The sequence below is a fragment of the Acartia tonsa genome, chromosome 14 (genome assembly GCF_053477335.1).
Source record: "Acartia tonsa isolate MP-2025a chromosome 14, ASM5347733v1, whole genome shotgun sequence".
Lineage (NCBI taxonomy): Eukaryota > Metazoa > Arthropoda > Copepoda > Calanoida > Acartiidae > Acartia > Acartia tonsa.
Genome location: NC_137273.1, coordinates 28,250,281 through 28,272,809, shown reverse-complemented (window position 1 = coordinate 28,272,809; position 22,529 = coordinate 28,250,281). Strand labels below are relative to the sequence as shown.

Below are 22,529 nucleotides of genomic sequence, written 5' to 3'. Positions count from 1 at the left end.
GATTTATAGATAAATTGATTGATTTATAGATAAATTGATTGATTTATAGAACAATTGATTGATTTTTAGATTAGTTGATTGATAGAACAATTGATTAATTTATAGATTAATTAATTGATTCATTAATAGATTAATTATTTAATTAATGTTTGAGGATTAATTGATTGATTATTTTGAGGAAAAATTAATTGATTAATTGATTGATTGATAAACTAATTGATAGATTAAGTGACTGATTGATAGACTAATTGAATGATTGTTATATGAATTGATTGATTGATAGACTAATTGAATAATTGATATGTTAATTGATTGATTAATTGTTTGATTGATTAATTGATTGATTAATTGCTTGATTAATTGATTGATTAATTGATTGATTGTTTTGAAGATTTAATGATTGATTGATAAATTAAATGTTTAACTGATAGATTAATTGATTCATTGATTAATTATTTTTTTTGATTGATATATTAATTGATTGATAGATAACTGATTGATAGATTAATTGATCAATAGATTGATCGATAAATTTATTTACACATTTTCATTTTTATAGAAAAATATAAAAAAGGGTTAAAGGGCGAATATAGGTTCAATATGATATGAGCTTATATCAAAGGTGCTATTACATACTTTTAGAATATCTATTTAAAAATTCAAAAAAATCCTTAAGTAGATTTTGCAATTTTCTGTTTCAATTGAACATATAATAAATCAGATTACCGACAAAATCGTTTATTTTAGCCCTTTACAAGACTTTTTTTGACTATTTTGCTTAAGTGTGATTGACTATTACATTGGCACGCACCTTAAATGATAATTTAAATGTTTATTATTTTAGATTATGTACTAGTTTATTAAATTTTTAAAAAGCGTAAAAATAATTTGTGTAGAAGGGCGTCAGGAGTATTGACAGGGTAAATAATACGTCTTAAAGTTTATTTTCTGTACAGAGATCATTGTTTAATTCATGATGATATAAACACCCTTGAGTACGCTTTTTCAACACACACACACACGGCCACAAAAAAACAGGGATTTGAAATCATTCTTCCTCCAAGAAAATTTTATCGATTATTTTTTTTTTACTTTTTACATTATTTGATGTTTTTTTTTAACTTTTAAATAATTTACTTTATGAAGGTAGAAGGAGGGTATATTTAACCCTGATTAATTGGTTTCCACGTTATTACGACTATCATTTAACGAAAGCTTTTTAATTCAACCTTGCCACGAAGCCTTGTGTGATGCTAGGGTGATTTAGTTCTTAGGGAACCACACTAATTACATAATATTGTCTTCAGATTGACGGGTTTTAAGCTATAAACAGACTTATACAATTGAATATGTCAATATTTTTAAGTTATTTATAATCTATGGAACGGCAAGGTTTTTTTGAGCCCATATCATATTCAACCTATATTCGCCCTTTAAGTTAAAAATGATTAGCGATCAATCAGTTATTTACCGAAGAGAAAGATCAAATTAACTAGAATAACAGCACTAAATTGACTTACATTTGAAATGAACAGCAGGAGAGTGGTCTCTGTAATAATCAAAGTCCTCACTAGGTGTCTCCAGTTCATAGCTTGAAGAATCCTGAAGATAGATAGATTAATGCAGTAACCCCATGGAGGTGATAAACAGTAATCCACAAAGTATAATACTAAAGATGTTATAGCTATTCGAAAAGCTTTTTCAGCAAAAAATAGTGAATGGGGAATGTCTTTGACCATAAACAGGCGCGTCTCATTAAAATGTACAGCTTAGACTTTCATACAATCACAATTATTAACATTGAAGTAACAGGATGTTTGACAGAGAGTCAATACCGAAATATTTTACTAATTGATAAAACGATATAGTATCGTGACAAAATGCCTCAAAAATCAGCCATGTGACGTCATAAAAATGAGCGAGATGAGAGAAAACTCCTAAAAAAGAGATAGATAATCCCTTATTTTTATGACGTCAAAAGGCTGATTTTTGAGACGCTTTTTCCCGCTAACCGATATGACTTATGGCAGCTTAGTGTGTAACAGAGGGGTTGGGGCGGAAAACACCTTAACCCTGACAATAGAAAACCCTTCCACAGTGGGATCTTTTGCCAAAAAACGGGACATTAAGGGTAGACAAAAGTAAACATCAATAAAAAAGCTTGTATTTGACAAAATAATGTAATTTCTTTTGCTTTAACTCAAAAATAACATAAATTTTGATCCTGTTAACTTCTAATGTGCATTTGGTAAGTACGTCTGGCGGTTTTGGAGGAGCGAAGCTACCCTATTTTTAAAAAATCTATAAACCTTCATAACTTTAGTTAGGATAGGAATATTTTAACAAAATAAACGTCTATGTAAATATTTCTTCAATGCAAACAATGTTTGTGAACATGAATATAGCGTCAGGTGCACCCAGTTCGAGTCCCGGCATTTTTAGGTAGGTCCAGTATAAGTAAAATAGGACACTAATAAGGCATGTTTTCTAATGTTTTTTTTACAGATATAAACAACAATAACATAATTTTCAAAACACTTTTGATTTTGTGTTAATACCTTTATTCTAAGTCTAGCTATCTTCATTTAAAGTTTGAATAAGAATATAAACATAATTGCTTATATTATATTCTCTCTCAAACGTATATTTCTCTCTCTCTCTCAGACGCATATATAATGTTTTTGCAATATTATAAATAATCCCCGAATTTGAATTTCTGCTGAACCAAAACCAGTTAGAAATACAATTTTTTTCAGAACACATGAAATTTAGCAAATTTAATTGCTAAAATAAAAGTATTTATAAGTCATCTTTTTTTAAGGACTCCTTGTTCCCTTAAATGAACGGCAAAAATCGTTAAAAATCACACCTACGGCGGCAAATAACGGCGAAACGGTTGGCCGGAGGCAAATAATGCAAAAGTAAAGAAAGATCCGCCTTAAAAAGTTAGAAAACATTGCAGAGATGACTTTGGGCTCTAAAATGACTTCTTCCCCCTCTAACGAGGGAAAATTTCAAATTAACAAGAACGAAATTGTTCAAACCATGCAATGTAAAATGCTCAATTACTCAAAAACGGCCGGGAGGCCCAAGGTTATGAAAACTGTTTTAAACACAATACATGTTGCATATTAATATTATTATTGCAAAACCCGGGGCATCCTGGCCGTTTTTGGGTAAAATGGAGAAAACTGATTTTTTGGGGTTAAAAATCTTAATATTTTTGTGAAATTTTCTCACAAAATGTCAATTTACACCACCAAAAAAATATTTTTTTTATAATTTTTCTTTAATTAGACATTGGTACAGGTATCTGAAAAGTACCTCAATCAAAAATTATTTTCATAAGATGAACATAAATGTATTTTTTGTTGCTTTGAAAAAATTGTGTAAAAAAATCTGGAAAATCATCAAAACTGAAAAGAAATTTTTCACTACCTTGTTTAAAAATGGCATAAATCCGCCAAAAATGAATATTTTTTAAAAATTTCTTTTCTAGCTGTCTACTTACAGCCATTATTAATTCCTAGGATAGATAAAAGTCAATTTGAATTTTTTTGGATGTCCCACTGGATCCCACTGTGCCTTCCTAGGGAAAAATACTCATCTATTTTTTTTACTTTTTATTGCACAATTTATTCAACATACCCTTAAAACACACACACACACACAATTACACAGGCACCTAATAAACACACTCTTACAGCAAATATATTCTATAAGTGATGCATTTAATTATTATTAGCGCAATGTCCGTCCGTCTGTCCGAGACAAAATGGGGGAAACTTGATTTTCTCGGCTCCTATTAAAGATAGAAGGCTGAAATTTCTCGTCAACATTCCCATTAATAAGGAGCATAATTAAGTATAAAACATCCGTAGCGTTCGGACTGCTTTTAAGCAGATTTTTAGCAGCTTTTATTTTTCACACCTGATTTTGCATATTATTTTTTGTTTGTTTGTAATACCTGTATTTGTTTCTTTTTCTTCTTTTTCTTTGCAGCTGGCTTAGCGTGCTCAGGAGAATCTTCTACAAAAAAAAACAAGCATGTTTAATTTAGATTAAATTGGTCCCTTGCCACCAAAGGATTCGTCCATAAAAGTGGATATGGTAAAATTTAATTTTATATATTTTTTATTATATTAATTGTTTAAAGAAGTTACACATTGCTTTTAATTTTAAAGCGCAAATGCCCATAAAAATGCTATAGAACATAATTTCAATTAATTGTTTTTTAAAAACAAACATCGTGAAAAAGCAGAGACTGTAGAGAAGTGTGATAGGAAAATATGAGAGGGCAATAGCAAGAATCAAATAAAAACCAGAATCAAATCAATCTACTGCAATTTTGTGATTTAAATGGACGGACAGACAGAATATAAGTCAAGATGTACAAGATCTGAATGCACAGCAGCAATTGGTGAAATTTATATCTATCAGACAACCAACCAATTTAATAAAAAAAACTTTGTCCTGAAGTATGTTTAATGTTCATGGCAATTGAGTTGTGTCTATATCCTTACAGTAAAGTAACAGGATGTTTGTCTGTTTGTACCGAATTATCTCGCTAACCGGACGAAGCCCAATCTGTCCCACTTTTGAGCAAGACGATTCATACATGACGTCATATAAAGGGAAAATGGAAGGGGGGCAAAAAATCTCTTCAAAAGAGATGGGAGAAAAGGGAATCGTCTTGCTCAAAAGTGGGACAGATTGGGCTTCGTCGCTAACCGCTATGGTTCTCCTTACTGGGAAGGTTTTTAGCTTTTTGGGGGGAGGATACCAAAAATGAAAGAAAAATCGCCAAAAATGAAAAAAATAAACAACACCGCCTAAAGGATATTTTGATAAACAGCTAAAACAACAAATAAAAAAATAACTAACCCCATCTAGCGGTGAAAAAAATATTATTTGGTAAACAGCTGATCTTGACATAGATTGAAAAGAAAACATTTTACGTGCTCCTAGAGGCTTTTAGGGGCGTATTTGCTAGTATAAACTTAACATTAGATCTACACTTTACAAATGCTGTGATGCGACTGATATTGCAGCAATAGAAACGGTTATTTTTGTTCGAAACTGTCCTTTGATTGGTAAAAAACGGATGAAAGCCTATTGATGGCTTTTCAGAGGCTTCCTTTGTTCAGACAGACAAACAAACATCCTAGCCTTTATTAACATTGTACCTAGTAGTCTGAGGGTAGTTCTAGATATTCTACAGTATGACCCTCGAAAAAGTATCTTTAAGGGTATACAGCCCTTATTTCTTAATGTATCACAAAAATAGCATATGTCCTTGTTCTCTGTACATTTACACAAGCATATATAAAAAAATTAATTTTACCTCCATTAACACTGGAGATTTTTAGAGCTAAAGTTTTGAAAAAGTGACTGAGCAAAAAGTAACTTTTAACATAAATTGACTTTTTTGGCAAAACTAAGATAGAAATCCTATTATTTTTGTTACTAGCAAAAACTTTATACAAAAATGAAGCAAAAAATTTAGGTTTTAAGTTAAAAGTCTTTTTTTTACACATATTTTTGAGTCTTTCTTGTGTAATGATATTTTGAAAAACTTACTTATGAGGCAAAATTGTTTTAGATTAAAAAACCAAATAAATCTTTATGAATATAGCAGGAATATTGGTGTGTTTCATAATCATAACTTTAATAACAAAAAAGTTATAAGGAAAATAGAATTACATTATAATGATTTTTTAGTCTAAAAAGCTTAATTAACCCTCTATTAAGTGATTGAGATGTCAAAAAAGGGGGCGGAGCAACTGTCATAATTAATCCTTTTCTTAAATAAGGGTAAGTAAATTGCCTGAAATTTGCAAATAATCAATTTATTCAGTAGTATTTTTTGCCTTTAAAAATTTATATTTTTTGGTGGAATAAAAAGAAATAATTAGTTACCATGTTTTTCTTTGTTTATCATTCTTCAGTTACCAGAAAGACATTATGTAACCATCCAAAAATAGTGGGAAACAAAAAAAAATTATTTTTCTCAGTCACTTTTTCAAAACTTTAGCTCTAAAAATCTCCGGTGTTAATGGAGGTAAAATAAAAAATTTTATATATGTTTGTGTTGAAATGTACAGAGAACAAGGACATATGCTATTTTTTGTGATACATTAAGAAATAGGGACTGTATACCCTTAAAGATACTTTTTCGAGGGTCATACTGTATTATATTGTACCTAGAAGTCTGAGGGTAGTTCTAGAGATTCTATTATATTGTACCTAGTAGTCTGAGAGTAATTCTAGAGATTCTATTATATTGTACCTAGAAGTCTGAGGGTAGTTCTAGAGATTCTATTATATTGTACCTAGTAGTCTGAGGGTAGTTCTAGAGATTCTATTATATTGTACCTAGTAGTCTGAGGGTAGTTCTAGAGATTATATTATATTGTACCTAGTAGTCTGAGGGTAGTTCTAGAGATTCTATTATATTGTACCTAGTAGTCTAAGGGTAGTTCTAGAGATTATATTATATTGTACCTAGTAGTCTGAGGGTAGTTCTAGAGATTCTATTATATTGTACCTAGTAGTCTGAGGGTAGTTCTAGAGATTATATTATATTGTACCTAGTAGTCTGAGGGTAGTTCTAGAGATTCTATTATATTGTACCTAGTAGTCTAAGGGTAGTTCTAGAGATTATATTATATTGTACCTAGTAGTCTGAGGGTAGTTCTAGAGATTCTATTATATTGTACCTAGTAGTCTGAGGGTAGTTCTAGAGATTCTATTATATTGTACCTAGTAATCTGAGGGTATTTCTAGAGATTCTATTATATTGTACCTAGTAGTCTGAGGGTAGTTCTAGAGATTCTATTATATAGTACCTAGTAGTCTGAGGTTAGTTCTAGAGATTCTATTATATTGTACCTAGTAGTCTGAGAGTAGTTCTAGAGATTCTATTATATTGTACCTAGTAGTCTAAGGGTAGTTCTAGAGATTCTATTGCCCCACTCATCATAATGTCCTCTGTACTTCTTCATTTTAGCCAGGTGCTTCTGAGCTACAGGGTCCTTCTCTAGGATACACCTAGATAGATAGATAGATAGATAGAGGCTTATAGCGGAGCCTTTACAGAAATGATAAGTTGATTAATAAATATTAATTGAATAAACAACTGAAAGCAAAAAGGATAAAATTCTTAGAATTTATTCCAGGGCATTTTACATTTTCTTTTAGAACAGAGACAATTTTTTTAAATATAAAAAATAAACTATTGATATCTGCAAGAGCTCCTTATATTGCCAATAAAAATTGGATAAATTGAAAAACTTTAGGCCGAAGTATCCCATTATATTAGAATGGTCCATTATTCTAACATGACGTCATTTGGGATTTTTCGGCCAAGAGTTTTTTCAATGTATCTCTTTTTAAAGGCAATATAAATATTTAATAGATAGCATTTATAAACATAATGTTTTGGAATAGAAAATTAAAACATATTTGTTTATCAATTTCCAGTAGTTGTAATGAATTCAAAATTAAAACTTAATTTCTCAAAAAAAAACCTTACTGCTATTATCGGATATAATCATTTTTTGTTGTATAATATTTATTCATGTTAGGGAGCCAGACAGACAAAACTTGACAATTCTTCTAAATATAGAAGAAACAACTTTCAGAAAATTTTATAAAAAAGTTTCTATTTCTGCGAAGCTTTTTTACAAGTTGATTTTTTCAATTTTTAATTAGTCTTGATTACAAATTTTATGACATAAATGACATGTTATCTACCATATAAATATTCTTCATTAAGGCCATTATTAATATATCAATATAATAAAAAAGGAACCCCAAAAAAACAAAAACAAACAAATAGTAACACAAACTGCTAAATATTTGTTTCAAGAGTTCCGCTACATGTTGTACATGTTTCAGATTGTTCTTGTTTTCTATTTATAAACCATAAATCAGTAATTCTTTATAATTGTTTTAACAGAAAATAGTTTTGCTTGAAATTAATGGAGGTATGGATAAATGAATAGACAGACAAATAGATTGATAAATGAATAGATGAATGGATGAATAAATAGATGGATAAATAAATTGATGAATAAATAGGTAGATAAATGAATAGATACATGGATAAATGAAAGGATAAATAAATGGATAAATGGATGAATGAATGGATAGATAGATGAATGGATAAATAAATATATGGATGGATACATGGATGAATAAATGAATAGATACATGGATAGATGAATGGATCAATGGATTGATAAACGGATGGATGGATGGATAAATAGATGAATAAATAAATAGATGAATAAATAAATGGATTAATGTAGTAATAGATTGATGAATGGATAGATGTTTAGATGTGTGAATAAATGAATAAATAGATGAATGGATAGATGAATGGATGGATGGATGTAAGAATATATGAATAAATGCCTTGATTAATAAGTAAATGGATGCATAAATGAATAGATGAATGAAAAGTGGGGTGGATTAATGGATAAAAGAACTAATGGACAATTAGTTTTAAAGATGGATCCATAGAAAGATAGCTAAGATAGATAGACATATAGATGACTAAAATAGGTACATAAAAACCTGATACACGGCTGCGCCCCTTCCACAGATACCAATGTAAACATTCCTTGTCCGAGACGCGTTCCCACGGTCCGTTTACTTTCACAACAAGCACTTAATAACATAAACAAGGATTAGAACATCCATAAATACAGAAGCTCTTACATTTAAAAGTAAGATGCATAGATGCTCAATAGTCAATAGTCGCTTGGGAAAGGTTGCTAAAAACGTAGACCTTTTTAGTAGGTTTTTAGGCACTAACATCCCAACTATTGCAGACAAACAATCTTTCCTTGCACAAACTTTGTCTAGAAGTCTTAACGTTTGTCTAGAAGTCTTAACTGTCTATGCATGGTGATGTGTTCCGCCTTTTTTTGGGCCAAGGCATTCCACATGTCTTACTGTTAATGTCACACATCTGACATAGCTGAAGTAGATAAATTTTTCATCATTTCTAGTTATGACGTATAGATTCGCACCCGAAGAGTGGCTGCGCTACGTGTTACGCTACAATAGCGGGTTATAAAATAGAGCACTAATAATCCTTATAATAAAGTAACAGGGTGCCTATTTGTCTGTACCGAAGGATCTCGCTAACCTCTGAACCGTTATGTTCTCCTTTATGGAGCTTCTCATGGGTCCCGGGAAGGTTAATAATTTTTTTGTGGAAGGATACCGCCGCCCTCCCAAGAGATACCTCCCCTAGAAAACAATTAGCACCCCCCTTAAATTTATTTTTTACTTTTTCTTTTTAAATTGAAAAAAAATTAGGTTATCTAATTCAAGGCATCCCTGATCAAGTGCCCCTAGGGGCGTAGCTGCTAGTAATTTTATAAAGCAATATTACGCTTATGTCGATATAATGTGAGCCCCGCAGTATAACAGGATACCTGAGTCTCACGTGGCACTGTTTGTTTACAAACACTGTCAGACTGAAGGCAAAATTTTCAACTCGTTTCGACGTAAACCAAAACTCATCTAGAAATAAAACAAAAATGATATTGTCTCTCATTCATAATTTAGTGGTCGATATTTATTTTAGATAGCAGAGCTTCTCTATAACTCACTTTGCATGTCTGTTCGTCTGTCCATCCGTCTTGTAGTCTTGTAATCATCCATAATCATCATAAAACTTTTTAATCATCTTTTTCGCAAGTAAAAGGTCATTAAAATCTTTTTTTTTATGACATTAAATCGTATTTTTGTTCACTAAAGAAGAACAAAACAAAAAGAAGAATAACAACTAACTGTTATACAGTATTAATATAGAAATAATCTATTTAGAATTGCGATTATAAAAGTAATTGAAATGCATGTTTTGCCGTGATATTTTGGATGAAACGGTATTGCATGCAAGCTTTGCAGACTAACAGACATAATTTTGATAACATAATAATATGTAGACATATAAAAACAAGGATGACAACATCCATAAAAGCGCAGCACTGAAACGGTAGGACAAACGGACATTTACATTTGTATAGTGTCAGAACTGAATAATCAAAATATAAATGTATAAGAGTCGAAGCAAAATTGTAAGTAAACTTGTTGAAAAACCGCTGGATACAGGATAATGTTTATGAACAGATTTACATTTTTAGGACTTGATTATAGAGTTGCTTCGCTTATAACATTATACTTTGTTGTCCCAGGAACTAATATACCAAAAATCAGATCAATCGGACGATTAGATCGCATGAAAATTTGTTGTTAAAAAAGTAAAAAAATCGACATGTTTAAAATGGACGTACGGACATTCTGGTAATGATTATAGAGTTGCTACGCTTTCTAAATCGTAACTACTAAAGAAATCACTATGCAAAGTTTGAAATCGATAGGACAATTCTAACATGCCTAAATTAACGAATAAAAGCTATCTATCTCGGACGGACATTGGACCGACCCTAATTATAGAAACGCTTCGCTTTTAAAAACATACCTCCAACGGCCAAGTAACCCTTGAACACTTCCAGTGTATATGTTCCTCTAGGCTGCTGAACAACTTGAACCTACAATTATAAAATCTTTGCCATCACTGTTTTATCGCAGCACTGAAAAGAATCATGTATGACGTCATAAAAATACGTCTAAAAGGAGGGATGAGAGAAGAAATGGGAAAAGAAACCACTAAAAAAGAGATTGATTTAGACGTCCACATGACACTTTTCATCGCCTCATTTATCAATATTTATAAACGCAAAAAAATAAAACTTTTTTAATCAAAAAAATCTATTTAGTTTAGGATTAGAAGGGACATTGGACTGTAATTTTCTTTTACTCATAGAATTTTATGAACACGTATTCGTTGTTTTTTTTCTATTTTTTTTTTCGAGACTTATATTAATTCTTAATTGGTAGGTACAAAGTAACAAATTGTTTAAGCTAAAACAGAAATTATTTTGTTTGTTATGATTTGTATTAGGGTTGGCAATCCGAATCCGGGATCCGGAATCCGCCAAATTTTTAGCCAATTTTGGAATCCGAATCCGGAATCCGTTTTTTAATAGCGGATTCGGATTCTTAATTGGTAGGCTAAAATTAGCGTCTTGAGTTTTTTCTTTCAACTCGCCCTTTTTGAAGGCAAAGATTATCATCATTATATATAATATCTTTTAAAATTTGGTTCTATTCTAGGAAGTGAATAATTGAGAACACCAAGAACATTAATTTTTAGGACATATGTAGCACTTAAATTTAAAAAAAAAGCCTTTAAAAATATTGCTAGAATCCGGAATCCGAATCCAGAAACCGCCAAAAATAAGAATCCTGAATCCGCGGGAATCCACCTTTTTTTGGACGGATTCTTGTAAGAATCCGAATCCGGTCAAAAAATTTGACGGATTGCCATCCCTATTTTGTATACAATTATTATCCATCGTCTCAATATCTAGATTCCTGATTACTGAATAAAAGTAACTTAATTTATTGAAAGGACAATTGTGGTGTAAATATCAAATGCTATGTACAAGTCAAACTAACATAAATTAATCTCTGTGTTTTAATTGTCAAAAGAACTCTTAGTATATCTGTAGAGAATGAAAAATCGGCCCTCTATAATACAAAGTAGAACGATGTCTTTCTCTCTGTCTGTCTGTTGTACCGAAGGATCTCGCTAACCGCTGAACCGATCGGGTTCTCCTTAACCGGGTAGCTTCTCATAAGTCCCGGGAAGGTTTATAACTATTTTGGGGGAGGGTATCACCACCCTTCCAAGTGAAATATCCCTTAGAAAAAATAAACCCCCCCTCAAAAAAAATTTAAACTTTTTTTAAAATTCTAAATTTTAAAAATTGGGTTTTGGGATTTAACTCCCCCTCCTCAAGTCCCCTAGAGGCTTCTAGAGGCGAAGTCGCTAGTAATTTCATATGCTGTAAGTACAAATAACGGAATAAATGGTTCAGGGAAAGAATAATTGTGTAAAAAAAATTGTGTACCTCATCTAGATAGGCTGGAACTATGGGAGACTCTCCTCTTTTACCAACTTGCGGATTTCTCATTCGGGCTCTAAATGACATATAAGATTAATCTGATGTTAAATGCAGAAAAGTAGGGGGCAAAATAGTTTACTTTAGATTGCCCAAGACTCCTCATATAATTCATATAAATAAACCTTTCCACTTCATAAAGAAAAACAGCTTGATATGCAGAACATAACAGGCTCAGTAGTTAATTGCAAAATAACCCCCCCCCCCACTAGTTCCTTACCTCCACTGCAAGAAAAAAATCATCTTTTGTTTTTAATAAACAGTATAGAATTTATGCTCATTAAAGCATCATGTATTTTTATTTATCCAACTGAAGATTGTTCTTGACATGAAACACTGTGTATTGGACTTATCAAATAAAAATAACATGTTTAATTAAACTGTGTTGATCACTCTATGTTACATAAAGTAGTAAGGTTTATGTCAGTATCTTAAGATTCCGATTACTACTAAATTATTAGGATCTTCATTTTAGGTAAGTCTCATTTAGGTCCCATGGTGGTGCTCTAATAACCTTACATTTGAGCCTTAGGATGGTTTTAGGCTTTTTCTGCTTTTGTCTACCTTTTTGAATACAAATCCCATAGATGCTAGGTAATTTTCGCTTGTCTATAATACAAAGTAAACGATGAATGGCTGTCTGTCCGTTTGAAGCTTAAGATCTCTGTAACCGCTGAACTGATTGGGCTCTACGCTTTAGGGAAAAAGCTTATGGTCTTGTGATGGCTTTAGGCTATTTTCCTGCAATGAAAAAAATATCACTCCCCAATTTTGGGGGGGGGGGGTTAGGGCTCAGACACTAGTAGATACTTAATAGATTAAGAAAAAAATGGGGTATAGTCCCCTTCGTGACAACGCTTCTTAAGGGGCGTTTCTTCGTACTTTAACAGTAGCTTTTCTCCTATTCTAGCCCCATGCAAGGCAATCACCTAAACTAATATAACCTTACCTATCCTAACCTAAAATAACCTATCAAAAGCTACTGTGGGAATACAAAGATACGCCCCTTAAGAGGCGTTGTCACGAAAAGGACTTTAACCAAAAAATGTTACCTATGATCAGGGTTTCCAACGTATTTGAGAGTGACAATGCTCTGTTGATATTTTTCAGGTTTCACGCTTGAATGATTTCCCTCCCTAAACAAATAAAAACGAATGGTATTATTGTGTTTATTATAGTGGTGCCATGTATAGGAATCAGATACAAAAATAGGATCCAAAGGAATGTGTTTGCTATGAACTCCACATTAGACATAGAATGGCAAATCTGTATCCCATGACCTACGTATGGTATGATACAGAGGATTTAATTCAAATCATCGCATACCTATTTTAGGGAAAATTTAGGAATATTGATTAGAAAATATAGAATTTATCTATAATAAAAAGTAGCTTCATGTCTGTCCGTCCGTCTGTCTGTCCGTCCCTTAAGATCTTGGTAACCACTAAACCAACTGGATCTACTCTTCAGGGAATATACCTACTGGTCATGTGGTGGTTTTAGGCTATTTTAACCCCCCTAAATTACCTATTGGGGCAAAGCCCCTAGAGGCTAGGGGCGAAGCCGCTAGTATTTTATAAAACACCTTTAGCTAGATAACTGACAAACAAGGATGACAACACTAATAAAGTGAAGCTCAACAAATCAAACTTCCAGACAAACGAACATTTAAAAATATTTATTGATATCGATTTGGATATATGTTGAAAATCCGAGGATAAAAAATGTAGTCAATTAGGTTAAAAAATCATCAGGCTTGAAATGGACCTTACTGAATGTGAAGATTATAGAGTTGCTTTCTAAATTTTAGTAATATTATGAGAATGCCTTGGCCCATAAACAGTGGCAACTCTTACCATGCACAGGTAGGACTTCCATATTGTGCTATTAAAGGGTTGGTTTTCTGTTGGGTTGCCCAAGAGTGGTAATTGTTGTTAATATCCTTGTAAATAATAATTGTACCTGTTGCTGGAGGTTGGTGCTGTTTTAGGTCTTGCCTCTTGGCCTCCAAAGCTTGTATCAGGTACACTTTAAAATCAACAATTTATTAACATTAGGGTTGGGCCGGATATCCGGTCTGGCCGGTTATCCGGTCATTTTCAATATCCGGCCGGATACCGGATATTAAAACTATCTGGTCACATGATATCCGGCTGATTTTTGACGCCGGAAATCCGGTTATCCGGCCGGATATCCGGTAATTTGCCGGATATCGAACGTTGGCCAGATACCCGGCCAGAACCGGATATCCGAGTTTAGAAATCAGCCGGATATCCGGTATCCAATCAAAAAAGTATCCGGCCCAACCCTAAATTCAACATTTATCCTGGTTAGAAATATCGGTGGAAAAGTTTGGACATTATTAAGATGACTCTAATTTCTAAACCTTTCAAGTAAAATTTATCAAAGGTTTATAACTAATTAGTGGAAAGGTAACTCCAACCTCATAAGCGAAATCGCATCTGGAAAAAAATACTCACCCTCCCCAAGAAAGGCATCGAAGGGCGCAGAGGTTAATGCATATATAGTGAAACTTTCATGGCCTTAATTTTTTCACTCGCTTTACTTCGCAGCAGAGTATTATTTTTTCTCGTATTCATTCGAATCCGATGGATAGGAACCGGTTATCATCCATACGAAAAAATTATGTCTAGAATCGTATAATATCCAGCTTTCTACGAATATAAAAATGTACAATTTTAAGATTAAAACAGTTTTTTAGCCCGTGCCTTCGGCACCTCGGGGCTAAAAAAACTGGTTTTAAATTTATAATTGTACATTCTATATCCGAGGAAAGCTGTTTATAATACGATGCGAGAAATAACTATTATTATATAATTTATTACAATATTTTTATTTTACTTTAATAATTTACTTGATATACCACAATTTGATGATAACATTTAAATATGCATATTTTTGGTTTTTCAAATAACCAAAATTGCTTAATTACTTTAACATAATCTATTAAATTATAATTATATGCACTTTTTACATTCTTTAAGTAATAAAGAAAGGCAATAAACAAGCAAATTTTTGTGAATGGCCTGAAAATGATATATTAAACAAATCTGCTGCAACTAATTCAAGTAAATTATTGTGTTGGGCATACGGACAATATTTATGATAGATTCGCATCGCTCTATTATTTTCTATTTGTTTATTTATGTAGATGTCGGCGGTGTTGAATGTAAATATCAAAATTATATTACGCAACAAATGCATTACCCACAAATCATAGTATAGAGTAGTCTAACTGTATAAATATAACTTACTTTATGTTTCTTATTTTCTTATCTCCAGAGCTGAACGGCCGCTTCTGCTGGAACAAAATATTTACTGAGCATGTCAAAAGATTTTAAAATATGCTCATAGTTTTTGTTACTTTTTGGTAAAACATTGTTTTAGTAATATAACATGCAGTTTAATATACTTTTTAGTAGCGAAGCAATTCTACATAAAATTCACTTTGCCTGTCCATCCGTTAGTCATTCCCTACTGGCTGCTATCTATCTATCTTTATACTATCTATCTATCCATCTTTTTATCGTGCCTGCTTGCTGTCGGGAAGGTGTTAGGTTCGAGTCTGATCTACAACGATTCATATTAGAGACGTTACAAAAAAAGAGCAGGGGTAATGCCTTGGCCCATAAACAGACACAACACATTACTATGACTGAACAGTTAGGACATCCAGACAAAGAATCAATTCCATTATAAGTGGATGATCACTTAAAATTGAAAGAGATAGCCACCTCAACGAGGCAATTGGCTAGTTAAGGTAAAATCTATCTATCTATCTATCTATCTATCTATCTATCTGTCTGCCTGCCTGTCTGTCTGTCATATATCTATCTATCTATCTATGTAACCTGTGTTGTGCTGGATGATTGTGTAGTGTATTTAGCTCCAGCTGTCAGGGGGTGCATACTCTGGGAGCGTGGCGCAGCCACTTTCGGATACCCGTTCACACTCGTCTAACAAAGTAGAGTTAAAATTTATTTTAGAAACAAGAGTCTTTCGGAATTCTGTTACAACAAAAAGATTTGTGTTACAGTGTAGCTTTGAATCATTATTGCATGATATGAACACAAAGAATAAACTTTAGAAGTAAAACTTATATCAAAGTATAAACATAAATTGATTGAAAACTAATATTATTATATAAGATTATATAAACATGCATTGATAAGCTCAATATAAGGGCATACATATACAGGAAGGAAGGAGAAGAAAAAGAGACAAAGAGTGATTAAACAGACAGAAAGACAGACAAAAAATCAAACAGAAAAACAGACAGAAGAACATACAAAACAACAGACAGAACAACAGACATAAGAACAGACAGAAGAAGATACAGAAGAACAGACAGAAGGACAGACAGAAGGACAGACAGAAGAACAGACAAAAGAACAAACAGAAGAACAGACAGGAAAACAAACAGATGGACAGACAGAAGGACAGACAGAAGAATAGACAGAGATACAGACAGAGGTACAGACAGAAGAACAGACAGAAGGACAGACAGAAGGACAGACAGAATAACAGACAGTAGAACAGACAGAAGTACAGACAGAATAACATACAAAGGGACAGACAGAATAACATACAGAAGAACAGACAGAAGAATATACAAAAGAACATACAGAAGGACAGAGAGAAGAACAGACGGAAGGACAGACAGAAGGACAGACAAAAGAACAGACAGAAGAACAGACAGAAGAACAGACGGAAGAACAGATTGAAGAACAGATTGAAGAACAGATTGAGAAGAACAGACACAAGAATAGACACAAGAACGGACAGAAGAACAGACAGAAGAACAGACAGAAGAAGAGACAGGAGAACAGGCAGAAGAACAGACAGAAGGACAGAGAGAAAGAACATACAGAAGAACAAACAGAAGGAAAGACAAAAGGAGAGACACAAGAATAGACATATGGACAGACAGAGGGACAGACAAAAGAACAGACACAAGAACGGACAGAAGAACAGACAGAAGGACATACAAAATAATAGACAGAAGAACAGATAGAAGGACAGACAGAAGAACAAACAGAAGAACAGACAGAAGAACAGACATAAGGACATACAAAAGAACAGACAAAAGAACAGATAAATAGAACAACTGACAAAAGGACAGACAGAACAACAGACAGAGGGAAAGACATAGGGACAGACAGACAACAGAAAGAACAACAGACAAACGAACAGATATAAAGAGAGACAGAAAAAAGTACAAACACAAGGACAGCCAGAGGAACAGACAGACACGATCACTATTAGATAAGCGTGACTACTCTAAAACAACTGCTGTACTTTACCTGTTGCCTGCCACGGGTGGTAGAACTCTGTGTTCGTTGTTTCGCTGATTTAGGCTTCGGGGCAGAACTTGTCTTTCTAAAATTAAATACAAGTTAGACCTGCTTCGAATCCGCGATTAGTTTCCGTTAGATATGAACCAGTCCTTAATATAGATTTCTATAGTACGATGCGATTACTAACTATCCGTCAATATCTTACTATATTGGTCTTTGACAGGTTTTAAGCTATTTTTATCGTAAAATCTAAGTCGCCCCTAGATGCTAGGGACGCATCCCCTAGTTTACATTTATTTTATCAATATATTTGAAATGTCATTATTGAAATAGTGTTATTTAGTAGTGATACCTAACTACTTTTATTTTTATGATTACGTTGATTACATATCAATAAAGCTAAAATAAATAATCAAGATTTTATGTAGATACAAGGAACCTATGAATTTGTATATTTTCCAATCATATAATTGTAAAATTAGGTTATTATGTTGTACGTATATATCCCCTAATATTTATTTCAAATTCTCAAAAATAGTTTTTCTATACAACAGCAAAAAGGTATGTTTTTGGCTAAGTAGATTAAATTAAAAATGTGGGTTTTATAAGTAATCTTAAGGGATAAGACAAAGAACGATAAATTGATGTACATCTCCAATGATTATACACAAAATTAAACCTTCCGTAGATTAGGATGACTGGTTAAAAACTTTAGACACTATAGTTTGAACTAAAAATTCATGTTTTAATAAATGTACCCAAAGTTTTTATGCCTACTAGTTATATAGCGTAGAAATAAAACTTTGGGTGAAAAGTAATGGCTCCTATCGGTTTCATGGATTGGAGACAAAACAATGATGACAACATCCATAAAAGCGAAGTACTGAAACGGTAGGACAAATGGACATTAACACTTGTATAGTGTCAGAACTGAATAACCAGAATATAAATATATAAGAGTCGAAGCAAAATTATAAGTAAATTTGTTGAAAAACTGCTAGATACAGGATAATGTTTATGGACATACTTATATTTTTAGGACTTGATTACAGAGATGCTTCGCTTATAATATTGCACTTTGTTGTCCTTGGAATCAGTATGATAATTTTATCTGATAAAAACTTTGTTGTTTAAAAAGTTGAAAATCAACATGTTTAAAATGGACGTACGAACATTCTAGTAACGATTATAGAGTTGCTACGCTTTCTAAATCGTACCTAACTACTACAGGAATCACCACGCAAAGTTTGAAATCGATAGGACAATTCTAACATGCCTAAATTAACGAAAAAAGACGTACGGAAGGACGGATGGAAGGACGGACGGACCGACCCTAATTATAGAAAAGCTTCGCCTTTAAAAAATGTATAAAGAGGAAAGCAGGCAACAGGCAACGTTATTCTTTACATTTTGCTGTTTTATTTTCAAAAAAAAAACTTATCAGTTTTAAGTAACACTTTACAAACAAGGAAAAAAGGGGGAAATATTAAATATCGGAATTTGAAAAATAAATATCTAAAAAAATTGTGTTATTTATTTGTTCCATTTTTAGAAGCAAAGCTTTTAGATAACTTGGGATAGTAAGTACAGCTGACAGTTTGTCAGCTAAAGATAGTTAAACCATATCTACGCAATCTATACTCTACGATTTTTATGCCATTTCAAAAGTGGTGTTTGTTACCATTTTATCGACTATATACTATATTATGAGCTATATAACTTCATAAAGGGTTGGGCTTTTAAAATCTGAAATATTGTTGCTTTGTTATATTATTGATTCCTGGGACAATTAGACGCAATGTTCCATGCAAAGCATCCGTATGATTAAGTCAAAATTGTAAGTATGTCCATATTTAAGTAATTTTAAATATATTTTAAAGCGAATTTATTTGAGACTTCTGAATAATGTTGCATATCAAATGAATTGTTACTCTATAATTGTTATTGTTCGTTTGTCTGACCGTCTGATTGTTTAACTACACTTTCTTGGATGTTGTCATCCTTGTTAAATCATAATGTAATAATTCAGCCATGAAAGTTTTTGTGGGTAAAAATATAGTTATATAAGTAACATTAACTGTATTATAAAAGAAAACTTTTTAATTATGTTTTCCAAGCACAAAAAACATTCCAAGCTATTCTATAATTTAAAATGTCGATACATCTGTCCGTCAATCCGTCCGTCAGTTCGTTCGTATGTCCATTAGATTTCTATATAAATTTAATGTTTTTTGTCCAATTTATTTTTTTGTGATTAATAATATAAAACAAATTTTCCGTCGTTCTGACGTTTTTTGTGTCTATAGATGAAGTGACATGTAGCTTTTTTTTATTTTTAAGATGTTTCCAAGAAAATTTTGTGTTATCAGACCAATTAAAATTTTTTTTGTGAATAATAGTATTAAAATTAAACAGATGAAAAGACAATAAGCTTTTTGGTTTAAATTCTAAGTTGTGCTACTAAGGGATATTTATTTGTAGAAAAAGAACAGGTGTGGTATTCGCCACCCAATGCCCCTAATTGTAGATTAGCTTTGCTTCCAATTTAAGGGCGGTCCTAGTGATCTCCCCTGAGGAGGAGGTGGGGCCATCAAACCCCCCCATGTAGTAAAGTATTTATAGCTTGACAACCCTATTGTGTTTATTCTGATTTATCTTACCATTCCCCACCCCTTTCGGGGAGGGGGATAACTTTTGCCAATTATTGTTGTTGTACAGATATATTTAACCTCTGATTTTGATTATTAATTATTCCAATCCATGTATTTAGCATTTTGTTGTATTATAGTTAGTACTTTGTGAACCTTTATAAATCCACATCTTAACTGATATTCTAGCTGTTATTGGTGAAACATAGAGAAGCACAGCTCCTCTATAATAACGCTTGTCCACGTCTGTTCCCACCGCCGTAATATCCGAACTCAGTAACGGCTGATGACTGCGGCCGCTACTACACAGGCACCTTTTGGAAAATGCGAAATTTGCTTCAGATTATTACGGGTGCTATCTATATTTTAGGGATGCTTCGCATAGATCCCGGAATGGTTTTTGGCTATATTATTTTAAATTTTAGTTCAGGAATGGTTTTAATCTGTTTCCCCATTCCACTTGGAGAACATATGCCGCTTTAAAAATTGACGCAGATTATACGCCATATTGGAAGGGTGACGCAAATTTTATATCTTAGTTTTCGCGCTTTGAAAAAAATGCATCTTTACATCGAAGCGAATTAAAAAATATTGCAATCATCGCATTTATGATCTAGAGGAAAGGAGTAAAAAGGTACGCCGTCAATATTATTTATGGAAAAGCAAAGCTTCTTAGCAACTTACTTTGATGGTGCAGACGTAGGCCGTAGAACATATTCTATTTCATAATTTATCATGTCTACAATTTTCTTCATTTCCTAAATGAAAAAAAAAACACGATAATATCGATTTAGTCCTCAGCTTTTTTTATTCAATTCTTCTTAAATAAATCACCTATCCTTTTAAAAAGTAACAGGATGTTAGTCTGTGAGTGTGTGTGTCTGTCTGTTTGTCTGTACCAAACGATCTCTAACTACTTGACTGATTAGATTCTGCTTTACAGTGAAGCTTCTCATAGTTCCTGGTAAGTTTTTATTTTTTTAGGATGTTACAACCTCCCTCCACAAATATTCGTTAGACAAAATGTAATTCCCCTGCTCACCCCCCCCCCCAAAAAAAAAACTTTAATTGAAAGTGGTGTGGCCTTTTCTTTCTATTTCCCCCTTCAAGTGCCCCTAGTTCTCTATAAGGGGCGTTGCCGATAGTTCTTAAAAATAGAGAGTAATATTTTTAGATGCCTTTTGTCTTTCATTCATCTAAAAAAACTGGATGTTTATATAAATAGCTAGCTATTAGAACCAATCTTTTCAATGGTTTTCACTGAATGTGATAGACAGACAGTAACACATAACAATCTAATTATTTCACAGGTTGATAAAAAAAAGAATTACCTGTGGATCCAGTTTTGGAGCGGTGTTGTTGTACATCACATCTCTGAACATTTTCATATTATTGTTAATTTTTTCTACCTTTATTAGAATTAAGGGGGGGGGAGGGGGGTTTAATGCAACCATCTCGTAATCAATGATTAAATGGCACTAATGGCACTTAGAATTCGAATTTTTATCTGAAATTTTGCATGAATAATCATTGGTTGGAAAGTTGGAAAAGTAACGGCTAACGGCTGGCAGCTCAGCCGTTTTGCTATTTTTGGGCTATCTTAAAAGCAAATTAGTCACGAAACCTATATCTACATAGTACTTTTTGTCGCTCAAAAACCTTATCAAACGGTTCTAGTTGGTAGCTGTTGGTACTAGAAATTTTAAAAATGGTTATTGCTATCATTTAAACCAATGAATTTGACATGAATTAAACTAAAAATATGTTTTAAAAAGTTGATTCCAACGTAATTAATGATGAATTTAAAATAGGCAAAAAACGGCTAAACGGATGAGCCGCCAGCCGTAACTTTTTCAACTTTTTGTTTGATTTAGGGAAAATAGACCTACCAAGGATTATTCATGAAAAATTTCAGATCGAAATTAGAATTCTAAGTGCCATTTAATCATCCCACCTTAATACTAATAATTGTAATAGTAATTGTTAATTATTTAATGTTTAAGACTGCTCCATTCAACCTCCCGTTATTTTTTTTCTGTTTGTAAATTCAAAATATTATTTGTAATAGAACCCAAAAATGACGCAAAAAAGTCATTCAGTTAAAATTATGTGTTGGAACATTTAAAGTTGAAATATCTATGTATCTATCTACCTAAAAATATATCTTCCTATTTATCTGTCAATCTGTGAATCTGTATATCTTTCTTTCTATTTATTTTTTTAATTATTATTATTTTTTCTATTTATCTATCATTCTCTCTTTCTATTTATACATACTAGCGGCTTTGCCCCAAGAGGTATGATTACATCTTTTATTACCTGGAGATCCCCCTCTCCACCACTATTTTAAATAATTTTTTTTGAAATGGCGGGGGGATTTTTTGTTTTTTGGGGGGTGGGGGGTGTCCCACCCCTCAAGAAAATAGCCTAAAACCACCACAGGACCAGTAGGTATAATCCCTAAAGAGTATAATCCGATCGGTTGAGTGGTTACCGAGATTTTAAGGGACATACGGACA

General features: G+C 32.5%; 1 protein-coding gene across 2 annotated transcripts in view; it reads right to left on the bottom strand.

Moving 5' to 3' along the window:
• The window catches only part of LOC145305942 (uncharacterized), a 46,712-nt gene that overhangs the window by 10,927 nt on the left and 13,256 nt on the right, over positions 1–22,529 (bottom strand). The window contains exons 6-19 of one of the 2 annotated variants that reach the window (XM_080147839.1): positions 21,342–21,384; positions 20,695–20,768; positions 17,369–17,444; positions 15,917–16,021; positions 15,320–15,366; positions 14,007–14,072; positions 13,097–13,180; positions 11,994–12,063; positions 10,499–10,568; positions 9,450–9,537; positions 8,581–8,673; positions 6,935–7,050; positions 3,968–4,029; positions 1,521–1,602 (exon numbers count right to left, since the gene is read on the bottom strand). In XM_080147839.1, the coding sequence (XP_080003965.1) occupies positions 1,521–1,602; positions 3,968–4,029; positions 6,935–7,050; positions 8,581–8,673; positions 9,450–9,537; positions 10,499–10,568; positions 11,994–12,063; positions 13,097–13,180; positions 14,007–14,072; positions 15,320–15,366; positions 15,917–16,021; positions 17,369–17,444; positions 20,695–20,768; positions 21,342–21,384 (1,076 nt within the window). The remainder of the gene's footprint in view (positions 1–1,520; positions 1,603–3,967; positions 4,030–6,934; positions 7,051–8,580; positions 8,674–9,449; positions 9,538–10,498; positions 10,569–11,993; positions 12,064–13,096; positions 13,181–14,006; positions 14,073–15,319; positions 15,367–15,916; positions 16,022–17,368; positions 17,445–20,694; positions 20,769–21,341; positions 21,385–22,529) is intronic. The other variant, XM_080147840.1, reaches the window with a different exon arrangement.